The sequence below is a fragment of the Thunnus thynnus genome, chromosome 10, assembly GCF_963924715.1.
Source record: "Thunnus thynnus chromosome 10, fThuThy2.1, whole genome shotgun sequence".
Classification (NCBI taxonomy): Eukaryota; Metazoa; Chordata; class Actinopteri; order Scombriformes; family Scombridae; genus Thunnus; species Thunnus thynnus.
Window position 1 is genome coordinate 1940710 of NC_089526.1, and position 18986 is coordinate 1959695.

General features: G+C 37.8%; 2 protein-coding genes across 2 annotated transcripts in view; both read left to right on the forward strand.

The window, feature by feature from the left end:
• The window catches only part of atp2c1 (ATPase secretory pathway Ca2+ transporting 1), a 323636-nt gene that overhangs the window by 122481 nt on the left and 182169 nt on the right, over positions 1–18986 (forward strand). The gene's annotated exons all lie outside the window — the stretch shown is intronic.
• LOC137190644 (zinc finger protein 271-like) lies at positions 5988–18270 on the forward strand. The gene is made up of 4 exons (XM_067600166.1): positions 5988–6271; positions 8420–9508; positions 12909–13079; positions 14913–18270. The coding sequence occupies exons 1-4, from the start codon at positions 6100–6102 to the stop codon at positions 15947–15949; spliced, it is 2469 nt and encodes an 822-aa protein (XP_067456267.1). The 5' UTR covers positions 5988–6099; the 3' UTR covers positions 15950–18270.

The following is an 18986-nucleotide window of genomic DNA, read 5'->3' on the forward strand; positions in this document are numbered from 1 at the left end:
TGTGTAAGAAGGCTCAGAGGCAGACAATCATCAGTAGCCTTAAACTTATACAGTATAAATGGCTGATGCGTACATACATAACTCCTATTAAATTGCATAAGTGTAATGATAATATTCCTGATACTTGTATTAAGTGTAATGAAGCAAGAGGGACATTATGCCACTGTATATTGGAATGTGTGAAAGTGAAATCCTTTTGGCAAGATATTATTAATATGATCGATCAATTTTTATCAAAGCTATTTGTTACGATGGACGAGCCCCCAAAATTATGTTACGACCCTCTACAAACAGCTCGCCCACACAAGGCCCAACATAATTAAAAGTCAGGATTTCCCACAAAGATTGAACAAATTTATTAACAAAAACAACAACCAAGTAACAAAAGCTGGTGAGCCGGCCAAAATTAACAAAAAGAAGAGGAGACACCCAGACCAGCCCACAAAGGGCCGTAGGATCTGGGCTCTCCTCTCTAACCTAAATCCACAAAACTAAACCTAACAGAAATAGAGCCGCGAAAAAAAAGCTGCTTTTCAGGCTGGGAAGATGAGAGAGAGAGTCCAAGCCCTTTGTTCCCTCTTCATAGGCCCTCCCCTCAATTATCCACTCAGGGCCACCTAGGAGAGAGAGCACAAACAAAAGGGTCAGTAACAAGACTATACATATCCCATCCAGCAGGGGGGGGGAGTATGTAACACCATTACCACTGGATCCTAAGCTTTTCATTCTGGGTATACATCCTACCAACCCACACTTACAAAGCAAAGAGTTTAGATTTGTAGACATATAATTGCTCTTAATTGAAAAAATGTTGAGGGGCCAAGAGTCGGAATGTGGATTAAAGAAATGGTGTCAAACATGTCAATGGAAAAGAAGAAGAACGTACATTGTTAGACATAACAAAATGTTTCTGATGATATCTGGAGTCCTTTTATTTACTTCTTAAGACATGATGTCAATGCTGGTAACCCGCTTCATCAGGAACAAGCTCTGAGGGAGTATTATGATCCTGTATGTTGATCTGAGAAACACCCTTTATTTATTTGATTATTATCATTATTGTTTCATTTTATTGTATTTTTATTTATTTTTTTATGTCTGTCAGTTGATAGGGATGGGGTGATGGGAGGGAAAACGGTGAAAAATGTTTGCTGTGTATTATATAACTGCTATTCAATGTACAATTTGTGATTTGCATACTAAAAAACCAATAAATATATTGTTTAAAAAAAAAACACACAAGAACACATAATGGCAGCACATTTCAAGAAAAACAATCTATAAACAGAACAAACAATTGAACTGAAACTCCTTCAGGCAAATGTTCACCAACATCGTTGGTCGGGACCTCGCACGCTGGCCCATCGGGATCAGATCATTTTGCTTTTTAAAAATGAAGGATATTTATTACAAGTGTGGTGTGCTTTTATTTTTGAAAGATTGATTGCCAGGATGAGAATTTTCTGCAGGGTGAGACATGTCTGTCTTGCTCACACCTGTGTCATCAAAATGATGCAAGTTTTGGGCCCATTCACTTGAATTTCAATTAGTAAAGTGAAAACTCTTGATGAGTTTGTGTGTAAAACAAATTATTTTCCTTATTTTCATCAAGTCTATTTTTAGAAAAGGAAAGACTTTTAACCCACATGACCTGGTCAAAGTTTTATTTGAATGGAGAGTGTGAGTGAACCCACACCTTTTTGAACATTTACTGCTTCCACATAGTTTTAGATACAAACTTCATTTGAACTTTAAATGAGTCACAAGACTTTGACCTACAAATCTTGAATTTACATGTTTTTTCTATCTTTTATTGTTTTTGAGATATTAGAGTGTGAGTTTTAAAGTCTTTTCTTGCTCCTCCTGTGATTTTATAATGACTGTGTATTGCGGAATGTTTCACAGCACTGAGGGAGTGGAGTTCAAAAATCACAATGAATTTTCTTTAAAATTTGTTCTTTTCAGCTGAGAAATCAACACATTGGTACTCAGAAGAAATGTCTGTCCTGAACCAAAGCAGGCCAGAGTTCATTAGTAATAAATCAAAATTATGAGATTGTAAATCAAATTTAAAATAGCAGAAAGTAATTAACAATTTTAACTTTGTAACTCAAAACTAAATTTTGATCTCCAAATTTTGACTTAATGAACTCTTCTTTCAAAAAAAATGAATAGTTGTGCTTGTGTGCACTTCATATCATACACAGTGATGTGTACGATATTTATCTCCTGTAATGAAATGCAAGCAGTTTTAAGGTTGAGGGAGCAGCATGAGAGTAAAGGATATCTTCATAGTCCAACAGCGTTTTGTAGAGTATAAATGGTAAAGGACCCAGCACAGACCCTTATAGTACTCCCTTCTTTATACCAAAGGAGGTTGTTTTGAGACCATTAGCAGAGATTGCCTGTGTTCTATCAGACAAATATGCATACAATAACTGATCACTGGGCAAACCAACATATGGCAAGACATGCTGCACAATATGCCATGCTCCAGTGACACACACACACACGCACACATATACACCCTCAAATGGCATGGACCCCTGCTGTTTGCCATTTGCAAGAATAGAGGACTGTAAAACCCATGGACTTACAAATGTAGTTTTAGTTGTTGCCTAAGAACAATTTATGTTGTATGTTAGTATGTGTGTGTATTACAATTTGTGTTGTTATGTACTTTACTTAGACTTTTATTCCACTGCCTTAAAGCCAAGAAATGTACCACCAACGTAATTCCATCATCCATGATAACACTATCATGTTTAGTACCATTCTGCTTGTTTCACTTTCAGAACACTAAAGCTACTATCAAAAATACAAAATTATGAATCATGCATGCAAAGAATAACTGCATTCAGGAATTGTATTTGCCAGAGGACAGGAGGGGACTGACTCTGCTCCCCCAGAACTCTGCAACCCCCATGGATTGGCCAGGATGCACCTTCTGGGTGGGCAGACTGAAACGGTAAAACTCTTGCTTTTGTCTTTGTCTTCTTGCTTTCTGCCATGCCGTTGGAAAGCTTGCATTTTGCTAGTCTGAAGATGTGACTCAGAACAATAGGAGGTGAAACCTCAGAATCTAGAGTCATGAGTTGAGGATCAAACCTAGGTATCAAGTCTAAGTATTCGCACAAAACCTTCATCAACTTGCTTAAACCCTCGTGCTTTCATGATTTGTAATTTCAATTGGCAATTCAAAACTAAGTTGTTGTACTGTTGATTTGACTCACTGCTTCTCAGGTAGCAGTCATCTCATCTGTTTATCAGGTCTCTCATACCAACTACACAATAGATAACTCTGCATCATTCACTAGCCATAGCCTTGTGTACCAGTGTACACCTTTCCCTCTTGTGTCTGTAAAATGTTGTAGTGTTTAGTACTTGTAGCTCCAGCATTAGTAATATATGTGTATGTAACTGTAGTGAACTTGTTTGTGTATTCTTGTGCTTGCATCTCAGTCACTTAACCTTAGAAGACCTATACCCTCTTGTGTGGCCAACAAGGAGGACTATTCCCTATTATCATACCTACTCTGATATGAGTTATGTCACTGGGCGAATAATTTCATGTTGGAGTTGTGCATTATAATAACTCATTATTTCCCCATAAAATCATAAAGCTATTTGAGTGCACAAATTCCTACACAAGCAAAACATCCAAACCAAGACAATGTAGTTTGTTAGGTAAAATGCAATGGTCAGCAGTATCAAAAGCCTTAGAAAGATCAACATCAGTGCAGCACAGTGCTGTTTTAATGTCCAGGAATGTATGATATAATTTAATACAACTGTAGTGGTAGCAACTGTACTATGTCATGGTCTGAAACCTGACTACTGCGGCTGGAGAATTCATTTATAGCCTAGATAAACACATAGTTACCTGTAAACTAGAGTTACAAGGATCTTCGCAAGATTTACAAAGATTTGCGAAGATAAGGGCGGCTGTGGCTCAGTAGGTAGAGCAAGTCATCCACTAATCGGAAGATTGGTGGTTCGATTCCCGGCTCCTCCTGTCCACATGTCGAAGTGTCCTTGGGCAAGATACTTAACCCTGGCTATGCCATCACATACTGATAGGCAGGTTGGGACCTTGCATGGTATCCCCTGTACCCATTCAGCATATGAATGGGTGAATGTGAGTCGTAGTGTAAAAAGCGCTTTGAGTGGTCGAAAGGCTAGAGAGGCGCTATACAAGTACAGTCAATTTACCATTTACCATATTGGATGAGAAGTGTTCATGTTATCAGTGGATCCACCTTTGTGCAGTGGGACGACCTGAGCTACCTTCCGTACCACTGGTGTCTTACCAGTAATGAGTGTTAGATTAAATATATGGGTAATGCAAGTGGTGATACAAGGAGCACTAAGGCTCAGGAGATGAGGACTGAGATTGTCTTCAGCAGCTCACTGTCTGATGTTCAAACTTACAAGTGCATTTTGAACGCCTTAAGACATTCAAAATGGACGTGTCAACAGGGTATTTTCTGTCATCTTAACACATACAAATTTCACAGAGCACCTGAAATGAAATGAAAGCCATTGCTGTACCGAAAGGATGCAATTTTTATTGATATGAAACAGTTTGAAATGCACAGAGGTAAGTTACTGTTCATATTACTGAAACTAGAGACATAAAACAGCACAAAAATACAAAGGATAGCTGTGGTTAATTCAGAGAGATCTGCAATCGCAAAAAACAAAAACCCACCAACAAACATTTGAATTTATAAATTCTATTATAAAATAAATTATTATTTTATAGTGGCTCTTTTGAACTGGTTTAGCCTATATTAGCTTCTCAAGTTGTAGCACCCATTGCAGCATAATTTTTTGTCCACCTGCTGACCTTGTAGCTATGTTTGGAACCATAGGTTTGGAACCATAGGTTTGTGGATTCCTGTTTTGAACCCTTGTGTTTGGCATTTTGACCATTGCCATCTTGGTTTTTTGGAGCCAGAAGTGATGAGAAGTGACCATATTTGGATGACAGCGTGGACACCTTAAAGCATACGCTGCTTTATCATCTATTTTAATTTAAATGGGACCATAATTTACAAAATGAACATCATGCTGTATTGAAGAAGACTTGAAAGTAGTGATTCAGACCATAAACTCATTAGGAAACAGTTTACTGAGGTAATAAATCAAATGAGAAGTAGGGTCATTTTCTCATAGACTTCCATACAATTTGACTTCTTTCTACAACCAGTGGAGTCGCCTCCTGCTGGCCATTAGAAAGAATGCAGGTTTAAGGCACTTATGCATTGGGTTCACTTTTCAGACCGGGAGCTACCGGAAGGTGGAAACAATTGGAGAGTTTTAAAAAAAAACCCTGCATTGCAGAATCACTCCAAAGTCTTTAGGGCGGCCCTTCATATTGGGGCGGTGACAGTTCACTGTGGAGGAGAATGAGGGGGGAGGAGCATCATTTCCGGTTAGTTGTGTCCTTGACAGATGTAAGGGAGGCAGGTTTGTTTGTTCAGCGCTGTTCAAGCAGTTACTGTGCATTTAGAAATCCCCAGACTTCAGTAGGCGGAGATCTCCGATTGTCTGGTATCATGAAACTAGCTGGATCGTAACAGCTTCACAAGTCCAAACTATTTACAGTGTTCACCCAAAGGGATCCTATTCTTGACATTTTCCATTGTATAACCCAGACCCAACTGTCTGAGTTGGTGCAAATCCTTCCCTCAGTGTAATATCTAAATCTTCAGATATGTCCACAACATTCAAGTATCTCCTGGCAGTGTCCAGCACCATCTTGATTCTTTCTAACTTCTCCTGTATTTCAACAGCAGAATTTATGACAATCAATGCTAAAAACCCGTTTCTTGTCCATGCAAATATTCTCATCAGCCCCATTCCTTTTCTGCTCCTGTTCTTTTTACGATGCCGCCATCTCCACGATAGCTACAACCAACGGCTCTGATCACAGCAAGCGGAACCGAAAAACCGAGATCCTGCTGTCGGAACTTAAGAGTGTAACACCTAGCGGAAGTAAATGACAAAGAACCTAGTCGTGTTATCTTCTTGGTGTCTGTGCTTGGAAGAAGTCTCTCAGCAGGACACGGAGATATAACTCGTAACTAAACAACAATGTTTTCAGTTCAGTTTTTGAGAGAGTCAATCAACGAGCGACTAACTGCTGCTGCTGAAGAAATATTCCGAGTTTTTCAAGAAACTATCTCAGAGTACGAGAAAGAGATCAACCGTCAGCGCATATTGCTGGATATCTTTTGGAAACCTGAAATAAAGTTACACAGAATAGGTCTGTAAAACCTTCATACGTTTAACATAAAACAGAATAATCAGCTTTATGTTAAATTAAAATATATGCTTGTAATTATTTGTTCGAGTGTCTACGACGCTGAAGTAAGCTTCTGATTCGAAGTTTCGGGGAAAGTTCAGGGAAACATGAATAATCATATGAAGCGGGTGATTCTCCGTTTTTGCACCATTTACACGCGTGAAATTACGCGTCATATTAGACATCGTAGTATAAAGGCTTAACACTGTTTAAACCCACTTTCAGATTTGTGAAACCTTTATCTTGCGTATGAAAATTAACACAGGCCAGCGCAGACTGCTGGATATCGTTTGGAAACCTGAAATAAAGTTACACAGTATATGTCTGTAAAACCTTAATTATTTTAACATAAAACTGAATAATCAGCGTTATATAGCACCGCAGTGGTTAAAATATATACTTGTAATTATTTTTTCGGGTGTCTACGACGCTGAAGTTAGCTTCTGCTTCGAAGTTAAGGGAAACATAAATAATGATATTTAGCGGCTGCTTCTCCGTTTTTGCACCATTTACACTTGTGAAAAATCATATTAAACATCGCAGCAAAAGCTTTAACACTGTTTAAACCCACTTTCAAGTTAGTGAAACCTTTGTTTTGCCTATGAAAATAAAAAGGGCGATTTCACATTTCTCCATCCAGACCACAGTAGACCAGGTCTAGATCAAAGATTATTCAACTTATTATTACTTCCGTATACAATCACTAAAAGCAGATATACTCTGGTCAGCCATAGTCATGTCTTGTGTTGGTTCTGCTGAATGTGTTTGAGTGCAATTATAGTCCTTTCCTGCAAACAGTACTGTACGTTTTTGTGGTATTTCCAATAAATATTATTAAAATATGGGTTTGGCACTGTGTGCCAAGAAGGGTATATAATAAATGTAACAATTTAAGAAGTATACAGGATGATTACAGGACACAGAATACAGAATATTGTCTATAAATAGTTCAAAATCAGCCCCAAAGAAAGAAAGTGGCTGGTGTAATTCAACATATGTGTGTGTGCGTGTTGGGCTTTCTTCACAAAAACCACAAAATTTAGACTTGTCAAATCTGGACTTTCAAATCACTGTGTTTTAATGAGTCTCTGGAGTCTCCTTGTTAATCTATGTATAGTGTTTTTTAATCTGGACCTGGTGTAATGCTGTCTGAATGAAAAAATATCAGTGAAATCGCTTTCTGTTTTTCTTTTCACAAATTAAATAAAGGTTTAACATATCTTAAATTGGTTTTAAACAGCGTTAAGGCTTTTGTAATGATGTCTAACACTTTTTCACAAGTGTTAAGTGGTGCAAAATCAGAGAATCAGTTGCTAATTATCATCATACAGGATATGTTTCCCTTAACTTTTCCCCTAAACCTGATTCAGAAACTGTAAATCAGAAGCTAACTTCAACGTCTTCATATGTCTGCATTTTTGGTGCCACTTTCTGATAAGACACTATTTATAAACAGTTTATAAGCATTAATTAATGGCTTAATTGATGGTTAATGAATAATTTACTAATGCCTTGTACATCAGCAAAAAAATAAAAAAATGGACACAAATATAACTTTACCTTTTGTTGTTCTGTAATACACTTAATGCAAGGAACTTTTGCCCATGGTCTTAAATGAAAACAACATTCAAGATGTCCAATGTTTAAAGAAAATCTTATAATATGTAAAATATTCAAATCTTAATGGTTCAATTAAAGCGCAATATGAAGCATGATGGTTCACATACATGCCGAACCGTGATGGGTGATCTGTATGGATCACATATCAACTACGTTCAGTTACACCACTACGTAGAATATTTGAAGCATCACCCTTTATCAATACACCTGATAACTTATCAGAAAGTAATTTAACCCTTTATTAATGATTCATAATCATCAGAAGTCCTGCAGTTGTAAATGATTATGAATCATTAATAAAGGGTAATTGTGTTCCTGTATTATGGTTGTTAATGTTAATTGTTTATAAATAATTCATGAAGCATTAGTAAGATACTTATTAACCATTAATTAAGTCATTAATTAATGCTCACAAAGCCTTTATAAAGAATGCCTTATCAGAACATGGTACAAGATTTTCTCTTGAGCCTTTCCCCTTTGTCCTTCCAGAGCTCCCACAGCAACATGTCTGTAAGGAGGAGGAGGTTCTTGCTGACCAGCAGCTCTGTGACCTGGAGAAAAACTCCAGTCTGGACCAAGAGGACCCAGAGCCTCCACAGATTAAAGAGGAACAGGAGGAACTCTGCACCAGTCTGGAGGGAGAACAGCTGGTGCTGAAGCAGGAGACAGAAACCTTTATGTTGACTCCTACTTGTGATGAAAGTGAAGATCAGACTCTGGACTTGAGTCCTGATGAAACTCAGAGTGAAGCAGAGAAAGAGCATGTTGTCAGCATGTCAGTTAAAAGTTCTGTGGAACCAGAACCAAACAATGACGACCAGCTGCTCTCTCACAACTCTCATGTAGCTGAGAGCCAAGATCACAAAGGAGGCAAACATGGAGACTCAGGATCAACTAGAAAAGCAGAGCCAAAACTAAAGAAGAGACCTCACAGAAAAAAAAATCAAACTGACAATGAAGACAACTCTACCACAATAAAGATTCACAGAAATACTGATACAGGGGAACAGTCCTTCGAGTGCGACACTTGTGGGAAAAGATTCTCTGTGATCGAAAAATTGAGATGGCATTTAAGAGTCCACTCAAGTGAGAAGCCGTACCCATGCGACACCTGTGGGAAAAGATTCCGTGCACCATCCTCATTAAATGCGCATATGAGAGTCCACACAGGTGAGAAACCATACCCATGTACCACTTGTGGGAGAAGATTTAGTGACATGACAACAGTGAAAAGACATATAAGAACACACACAGGAGAGAAGCCGTTCGCATGTAACATTTGTGAGAAAAGATTCAATGATTCGAGCGCATTAAAAGTGCATATGAGAGTCCACACAGGTGAGAGGCCGTACCCATGTAACATCTGTGAGAAAAGATTCACTGTGGCGGAGCATTTAAAATTGCATATGAGAGTCCACACAGGTGAGAATCCGTACAAGTGCACAACTTGCGGGAAAGAGCTGAGACGTAAACATAACTACAAGAACCACATGAGAAAGCACGCAATGCAAGAAGATTCTAGGCGTCATGCCAAGGAGTCTCCACTGAAGGAGAAGAGTGAAGCTTCTACGAAACTATGCTAATTTAAAAAACAAACAAACAAACAAACAAAAAAAAAGCTGTGAAATGCCATCTGCCATGCCGGTGGAAAGCTTGCATTTTGCTAGTCTGAAGATGTGACTCAGAACAATAGGAGGTGAAACCTCAGAATCTAGAGTCATGAGTTGAGGATCAAGCCGAGGTATCAAGTCTAAGTATTCTTATAAAACCTTCATCAACTTGCTTAAACCCTCGTGCTTTCATGATTTGCAATTTCAATTGGCAATTCAAAACTAAGTTGTTGTACTCTTGATTTGATTCACTGCTTCTCAAGTAACAGTCATCTCATCTGTTTATAAGGTCTCTCATACCAACTACACAATAGATAACTCTGCATCATTCACTAGCCATAGCCGTGTGTACCAGTGTCTGTAAAATGTTGTAGTGTTTAGTACTTGTAGCTTTAGTATTAGTAAGAAATGTGTATGTAATCAAATTGTGTTTTCTTGTGCTTGCATATCAGTCACTTAACCTTCAAAGACCTATACTCGCAATTAAGACTACTAACAATCATAATTCTAATTGTAACTCTTGTGTGGCCAACAAGGAGGACTGTTTCCCTATTATTATATCTGCTGTAATATGAGTTATGTCACTGGACAAATAATTTCATGTTGGAGTTGTGCACTATAAAAACTCATAATTCCATTCATTTATAGCCTAGATAAACACAAAGTTACCTGTAAACTAGAGTTACAGAGTTGGGACGACCTGAGCTGTCTTCCGTACCACTGGTGTCTTACCAGTACTTAGTGTTAGATTAAATATATGGGCAATGCATGTAGTGATACAAGGAGCACTAAGGCTCAGGAGATGAGGACTGAGATTGTCTTCAGCAGCTCACTGTCTGATGTTCATACTTACAAGTGCATTGAATACAGAGGACAGAGCAGGGAAGGCTCCCTCTGCTGGTTCAGAAGAGGAATACACTGTGGAGATTGGGATTGATGGAGAGCAGAGCTGACCAGGCTTTAGCTCTACAGTGTATAGCTTGTGATAATTTGTTTGAGAAAACCAAGAATTTTCCCAGTTTCTTATTTTAATAGATTTGAATGGAGCATGCCATCTGGGTAAATGTGTGAGAAAAATGATGAAGAGCTAAAACAGGACTTATATCGTTATTTTTTCCTCTGATTTTAAACATATGTTTACATTTGATTTTATTGAAATGAATCTGAAAATTTATATTTAAAATTGACTTATTAAGACAATTACAAAGTCAGGCTACTACCACTTGGAGAATATATCAAGAATTAAAGGACTTTATGTCTCAGCAGGATTTGGAAAAACTTGTCCTGCATTTATCTTCAGTAGACTTGACTACTGTAACGCCGTCTTTACAGGTCTCCCTAAAAAAATCTAAAAAGATCTTTACACTGGCTTCCTGTCTGTCAAAGAATTGACTTGAAGATATTGCTGTTGGTTTATAAAACACTAAATGATTTCTGATCTGCTGCTACATTATGAACCATCCAGACCTCTCAGGTGGTCTGGGATCAGGTCTGCTTTCTGTCTCCAGAGTAAAAAAACCAAACATGGTGAAGCAGCTTTCAGTTTTTATGCTCCACATATCTGGAACGAACTCCCAGAAAACTGCAGATCTGCTGCGACTCTCAGTTCTTTTAAATCGCAGCTTAAGACTTTTCTGTTTGCTGCCTTTTATTAAACCACATTAAGGGTTAATATTTTACACTGCACTGTTACTTTTATTCTCTTGTTTTATCTGTCTTTTTCCCTTTTTAGCTTCTTTTTTATTTCCAAATGTAACACTTTTTTTATTGTTTTTATATTCTGTTTTAATGCCTTTTATGCTCTATGTAAAGCACTTTGAATCGCCTTGTTGTTGAAATGTGATATACAAATAAACTTGCCTTGCCTTATGATGGCGTTCAACAATAAATCTCAGGTCAGTCATGTTCAAACCTTATGTGGGATTCTGTAGCTCTGTAGATTTGTTAATACAACAAATTAACAAATCTACATGACAGAGCCACATCATAGTTCAAAACTATAGCTGTTTCATTCAACTCCTTGAACTCATGGTTAGATCTTTCACGATGACATCAGAGCTCACCTGAGAGACTGTAGCTCACCTGTCTGTGTGTCTCTGTGCTACTCAGGCTGCCGCTGACAGGATTTTTTATGTCCCACACAATAACAACTCTACTGTTGGTCTATATTTGCATTTGTGAGGCATTTTCACCTTCAGTAGGCTTATTAAGTTCAATAAAACGTTTAAGCAACGATCGCAAATTTGTTAACATCTTACGCCTGAAATGAATTAAATGTAGGCTGAATAACAGTGGTATGCAGATCCTTTACTTAAGTAAAAGTACCAATACAACCATGCAAAAATACTCCATCACAAGTAAAAGTCCTGCAGTCCCTATTTGGGACAGTCCATTTGTACAGGGTGGATCAATTTGTGCAGTTAATTTTGAACTCTGGTGGCTGAGGAGAGCAAAGAATGGCCTCCAAAACCTTTCTGAACCACTGTGGTTGTACATATGCAGAATGTATGTATACGGCCGGTTATAATCAGGTAGGCTATCGATTAGCAATGTGGACAAGCCAAGTTACTTATTTGGTATAAATTAAGCCCAATTCAATCAATATTGTTTCTCAACTTCAATTCATAAACGGTAGGTTAAGTGAGGAATTGTTTTCTCTCTTGTCATTGTAGAAGGGTTAGTCTCGGCCTCACCTCATTTTTACCTGCCTAGCCCCGCGTAGTCACTTTTACCTGGCTGGTCACAGCCACTTACGTCACTTCCCCTTTTTGTTAGTACGTTACCTTCCATATAAGGGAAACGCCAACAGCGCAATCAGATCTCATTCAGTCGCCATCCGGGCACGTTATAAATATTCACTGAATACACACAGAGAGAAGTGTTTTCCCGTCGCGTGCGGCAGAGTGCTATAGTCCCCGGTGATCAGCTGGCAGACAGGGAGACAGGTGGCCACACCGTAAAGCATATGCTATTTTATCACCTATTTTACTTTAAATGGGACCATAATTTACAAAATGAACATCATGCTGTATTGACGAATACTTGAAACTAGCGAGTGAGACCATAAACTCATTGGGAAAGAGTTTGCTGAGGTATGGAATCAAATGAGAAGTAGCGTCATTTTCTCATAGACTTCCATACAATCTCATTTCCTTTTGCAACCAGTGGAATCGCCCCCTGATGGCCATTAGAAAGAATGCAGGTTTAAGGCACTTCCGCATTGGCTACCTGCTAGGGTGGAAACAATTGGAGAATTTAAAAAAACCCTGCACTAGGGGGGGGGGGTCCTGTTAGCTTCGTGATGTCCTGCGCGTGGAAGAAGTCTCTCAGCAGGACACGGAGACATCTTACTTGTAATTAAACAACAATGTCTTCAATTCAGTTTTTGAGAGGGTCAATCAACGAGCGACTAACTGCTGCTGCTGAAGAAATATTCCGAGTTTTTCAAGAAACTATCTCAGAGTACGAGAAAGAGATCAACCGTCAGCGCAGACTGCTGGATATCGTTTGGAAACCTGAAATAAAGTTAAACAGAATAGGTCTGTAAAACCTTCATTCGTTTAACATAAAACAGAATAATCAGCTTTATGTACCGCCGCAGTGGTTAAAATATACACTAATTATTTTTTCGGATGTCTACGACGCTGAAGTTAGCTTCTGATTCGAAGTAAAGGGAAAAGTTAAGGGAAACATAAATAATCACATTAAGCGGGTGATTCTCCATTTTCCTTCCCTGTCCTTATTAGTGTTCATGTCCCGCTCAACACACAGCAAAGTGAGGTTGTATAGTTTGGCCTCATCCACACACGAACGCATATAGCTCTTAATGAGCCTTACTAGGCTGAAACTTTGGCTGGCAAGTTTCATTCACCACAAACATAACAAGACGCGAATATCTCATATTTTGGATAAAGTTTTTAAGTCAAGTTAGTCACAAACTTTGAATCGCTGCTTCTGCAGTCTTCACTTCCTGCAGAGTTAACGAGCAGAAATACGGACAGCGCCACTCTGCCATTGCAACCCACATTGTGGTGGGAGGAGGGATTACACCCATAGAGATAAGAACTACCATAGAGAATGAATAGAGGAAGCTGAGAGAGTTAAGTTCCCCTGTTCCTGCATGGATGTATAAAGAGAACTGGATACAGGAAGAGCGCCAGGCTTTGAAGCCAGTATGACATAGCGGCCAAACCGTGTAATTACAACGTCACGTGGTGCATACTGGCCCAAAAAGACTTTTTCCAATAGACTTACATTGTGAAAGAGATGTCTGTAAATCAGCGGATACATTTTTCTGAGCGTCACAACCGCCGCGAAATGGCGTGTCTCACTATCAGAATTAAATCCGTTTGGTCCGATCACATTTCAAAAGCCTAGAAGAGCCGCATGATTGAATTGTTTTATCCCCATTCAAGTTAGCCGGAGGGCTAAACCGGAAGTAGCCGACTCTTTTTATATATCAGGTAAAAACATCTAATTTGCCTGAATTGAGTGATAGGGTACATACAATGAAAAAACCAACGGTGGGCCTGTCCATAACTAATTTATATATTTTTTCAATTTGTGTTAAAATGTATAATGTGATAATTATCATGACATTTTTATCAACCTTAATTTTGGGGGCCCCCGCCTGGTGCTTGAGGCCCCGCGCGCTCTGTGTACTCTGCGTATGCGGAGCGGCGGCACTGCACGTCTTGTCCTGCAGCTCAGCTTGTTGAACGAGTTACCAAACTTTAATCGGGGAGAAGTGCTCCGCCAGTGCAACGTCAGTTAGCAGCTAAATAGCTAATTAGCCGCTCAGCTGCAGCACGTTAAACGGCGTGTAAACATACCTGAAAATGTCACTTCAGACCCGTTAGATGCTGGTTTGGTCGTTGCTCTTCAAAATCCCTGTTAGTGAGACGCTGTCTGTCCATGTCTTGTAGCTACAGCAGTTTGTTTACTTTGTCTTAAATGAGACATTAAATTTGACGGTTAATCTGCGGTTCACATACATGCCGAACCGTGATGGGCGATCTGTATGGATCACGTATCAACTACGTTCAGTTACACCACTACGTAGAATATTTGAAGCATCACCCTTTATCAATACACCTGATAACTTATCAGAAAGTAATTTAACCCTTTATTAATGATTCATAATCATCAGAAGTCCTGCAGTTGTAAATGATTATGAATGATTAATAAAGGGTAATTTTGTTAATGTGTTAGTTTTGTTAGTTAATGGTTTATGAATGATTAATAAAGCATTAATAAATTATTTATTAACATTAATGAATCATTAATTAATGCTTATAAACCCTTTATAAAGGATGCCTTATCAGAACATGGTACAAGATTTTCTCTTCAGCCTTTCCCCTTTGTCCTTCCAGAGCTCCCACAGCAACATGTCTGTAAGGAGGAGGAGGTTCTCGCTGACCAGCAGCTCTGTAACCAGGAGAGGAACTCCAGTCTGGACCAAGAGGACCCAGAGCCTCCACAGATTAAAGAGGAACAGGAGGAACTCTGTACCAGTCTGGAGGGAGAACAGCTGGTGCTGAAGCAGGAGACAGAAACCTTTATGTTGACTCCTACTTGTGATGAAAGTGAAGATCAGACTCTGGACTTGAGTCCTGATGAAACTCAGAGTGAAGCAGAGGAAGAGCATGTTGTCAGCATGTCAGTTAAAAGTTCTGTGGAACCAGAACCAAACAATGACGACCAGCTGCTCCCTCACGACTCTCATGTAGCTGAGAGCCAAGATCACAAAGGAGGCAAACATGGAGACTCAGGATCAACTAGAAAAGCAGAGCCAAAACTAAAGAAGAGACGTCACAGAAGAAAAAATCACACTAACAATGAAGACAACTCTACCACATTAAAGATTCACAGTAATACTGATACAGGGAAAAAGTCCTTAAAGTGTGACACTTGTGGGAAATCTTTTAAGTGGAACTCCAACTTGAACAGACATCTGAGAGTCCACACAGGTGAGAAGCCGTACGCATGTAACACTTGTGGGAGAAGATTTAGTGACATGACAGCAATGAAAAGACATATAAGAACACACACAGGAGAGAAGCCGTTCGCATGTAACACTTGTGAGAAAAGATGCTCTGAGCTGGCCGCATTAAATGCGCATATGAGAGTCCACACAGGTGAGAAACCATACCCATGTACCACTTGTGGGAGAAGATTTCGTGACATGACAGCAGTGAAAAGACATATAAGAACACACACAGGAGAGAAGCCGTTCGCATGTAACACTTGTGAGAAAAGATTCAATGATTCGGGCGCATTAAAAGTGCATATGAGAGTCCACACAGGTGAGAGGCCGTACAAGTGCACAACTTGTGGGAAAGAGTACAGACGTAGACATAACTTGAAGTACCACATGAGAAAGCACGCAATGGGAGAAGATTCTGGGTAATTCCAGATCAAATCAACAGGTTTTAGAAAAAATTCCCGACTGACCATCATTGATTTGCTTCATACATACTGTGTAAATTATGTCATTGCACCCAACAACTAGTGTGCAAAATTTTCGGCTGGTATCTTTTTCTGTTTCTGAAATGTGGAGGCTTTAAAAAGGAGCCATGGCCTGCAAAATTAATCATTACGTTTGAACTATTCATGCTAGATGCTTGAAATTTTCAGGGATTGTTCTGCACTATTATATGTCTTTAACTTGTAAAATAGTTGGCCAACAGTTGCATATTTGACAAGTTATGGCTTGCTGGAAATTGTATAAAAAAATCCTTTTGTGCTTTGGAGCACTATATCTTCACACTGAACCACATCAGAGTAAATTTTGAGATATGATACTCATGTTATAGTACTTTTTTGGCAAGTCAGTGCATGTCTGAATGAAATGTAAATTTCTGATTCATGAGGCAGTAAAAAATGGAAAAAATGATTTCACACCCATATTTCAAGTGCATATTGCCCATGTATGACAAGGTCTACCATAAAAATAATCATACCACTGGAAAGAGCGTGTTTTAATTAGTAAATAGACAAAATATGAAGTTGGTATTTGAAAAGGCACATAAGAATTCATTCAGATGAGAAGCTGCATAATTGTAAAACATGCGAGAGAGATTTGTGGTGAACCTGCTGCAACACAGAAAAGATTCTGTTGTGTTTGAACTGGAAAAGCATATAAGAAATGTTGCAGAGGATTCAGTTGTGATCATGGATCAAATACACGAGAACACATAATGGCAGCACATGTCAACAAAAACAATCCATAAACAGGACAAACATTTGAGCTGAAACTCTTGTAGGTAAGTGTTCACCAATATCTTCCCAGTCCCAGTTACTAAATTCTTAGGCGTTATTGTAGATGAAAGACTAACTTGGACAAAACATATTGAACATGTTTGTTAAAGGTCAATGAAAATGATTCATCTGTCTTCTTATTTAACTTTGTATTATAGTCTAATCTATCCATATATGAATTATTGTATTATTGTTTGGGCTGCTACATATCCTTCACAATTTATTTTAATCCAAAAAAGAGTTTTAAGAATGATTTCAAACTCCACCAACCAAGAGCCATCTGCACCTTTTGTTTAGGAAATTTAAATTTTTGTCAATTTATTCTGTAAATACTCTTCTAACCTGTGTGTTTCTGTTCAAATTCATATATCACAGGCAAAACCTTCCAGATAAATTTCATAATTTTTTCCTTTTATCGTCAGACATTCACTCTTATGCAATGAGGCGATCAAAGGACTTTCATTTACCTTGCTGTCACACTTCCAATCATCAATTTTTTATCAAATTTAGAGGTCCTCATCTCTGGAATTCACTAAGTACAACTTTGAAGTCATCATCTTCTTTAATAACGTTATAAACATGTTTTAAAAAAAATATCTTTTATCTAAATAGAATTTTGTGTGACTGGGTCTGTATTACACCTCTTGCACATTTAAAGTGTTCAAATTTCTGTTTTGATTATTTTTTTTTCTTTCTTTTTCTCTTGTTTTTTTGCAATACATGTTTTTTTTGTTTGATGTTATATTGTTTTATGACTCAGTATGTTTTTATGATGTGTTGAAATGAAGGGGAGGACTTTGTATAAGCTATAACCTTTGTGCAAATAAATAATTTTACTGTTGGCAACAGCATTTCATAGACAAAGTTACGGTTTGGTGTCGATGGTCAAAGATGGTGCTGATTGTTATAGTTTCCAAAAACAAGAATCTTTACGTACGAAGTATTTCAGAATAATCCACATACTGTACTTCAAGTAGTACTTGATATTATTTACAAATGAAGCCTAAGTTTACATGTGAGAGTGAATGACAAAACTGTTTTATTTTACTCTATAATAAGTCCCAGTAAATTTTAATTTGTCTTGGCTAAAATAATAACAGACAACTGATTGGCATTTATTTATTTACTTTCAGCACTTCACTAAATTTGAACTGTTGGATTCTGTTGGATAGTTTCTATAAATGTTAATGATTGACCTGTTAAAAGAATTTTCTTTTTGGATTATGAGATCTCTGATGAAACAGAGGAAACCTCGAGTGCTGTTGGCTCACTTAAGTGTTCATATTGCCGACTAGAATCTTCTTGTCTGCAGTTTTTATTTTCAATGTATTTTTTTCCTTGTTTGACTTGAGATAAAAATGTTTGTTGTTTTAGAGATGACACACAGAAACTGTAGATGATGTACTACATGGTGTAGTCAATGCATTTTTATCAACAATACAATATTTTTTCATGACGGCTTTTCAGACAGCATTATTAGTCCTCTGTTATTTTCAATCATAATAAATGATATATATAAGCAAGTCAGTCCAGATATTGTAAAATCAATTTTTGCAGACAATGGGGCAATTTGGAAAAGGGGAAGAAATGTAAAGTATGTTAAAAAAAAAAAAAAAAAAGTTCAGGAAGCTATCAATGAAATTAAAAACTGGTCTCAAATGTGAAGATTCAAATTATCTGTAGAAAAATCTCAAAATGTTTTTTTTACAAGAAAGAAAGTAAATGATGATGTTTGCCTGAAACTTTATAATCAGTTATTAGGAAAAAAAGAAAGTGTTCAAGTTTTTAGGTTTATGGTTTGATGCATTGCATTTGATGCTCACATGGAAGACTCATATAGACAAAATCTAAGATAAAAGTAACAAAGTCTTAAATATTATGAGATGCTTAACAGGTACTGTTTGGGGAGCTGATACACTAGCTATGAAAAATATCTATATAGCATTGATTAGATCAGTTCTAGAGTATGTGTGCATTGTATTTGGATCAGCAACTCCACGTGGAAGTTGGGGACTTGCCATAGCAGTGGCTAATTATTGGGTAAATCTACAATTACTACAATCTACTATTGATTTCTCAATTTTGGATCATGTTCATTCAAGTAAAAAAAGCATTTAATCTGCAGGCTTATGTAAACACTGTATTACATGAGAGGTATGGGCAAAATGTACAAATGTTTACAGATG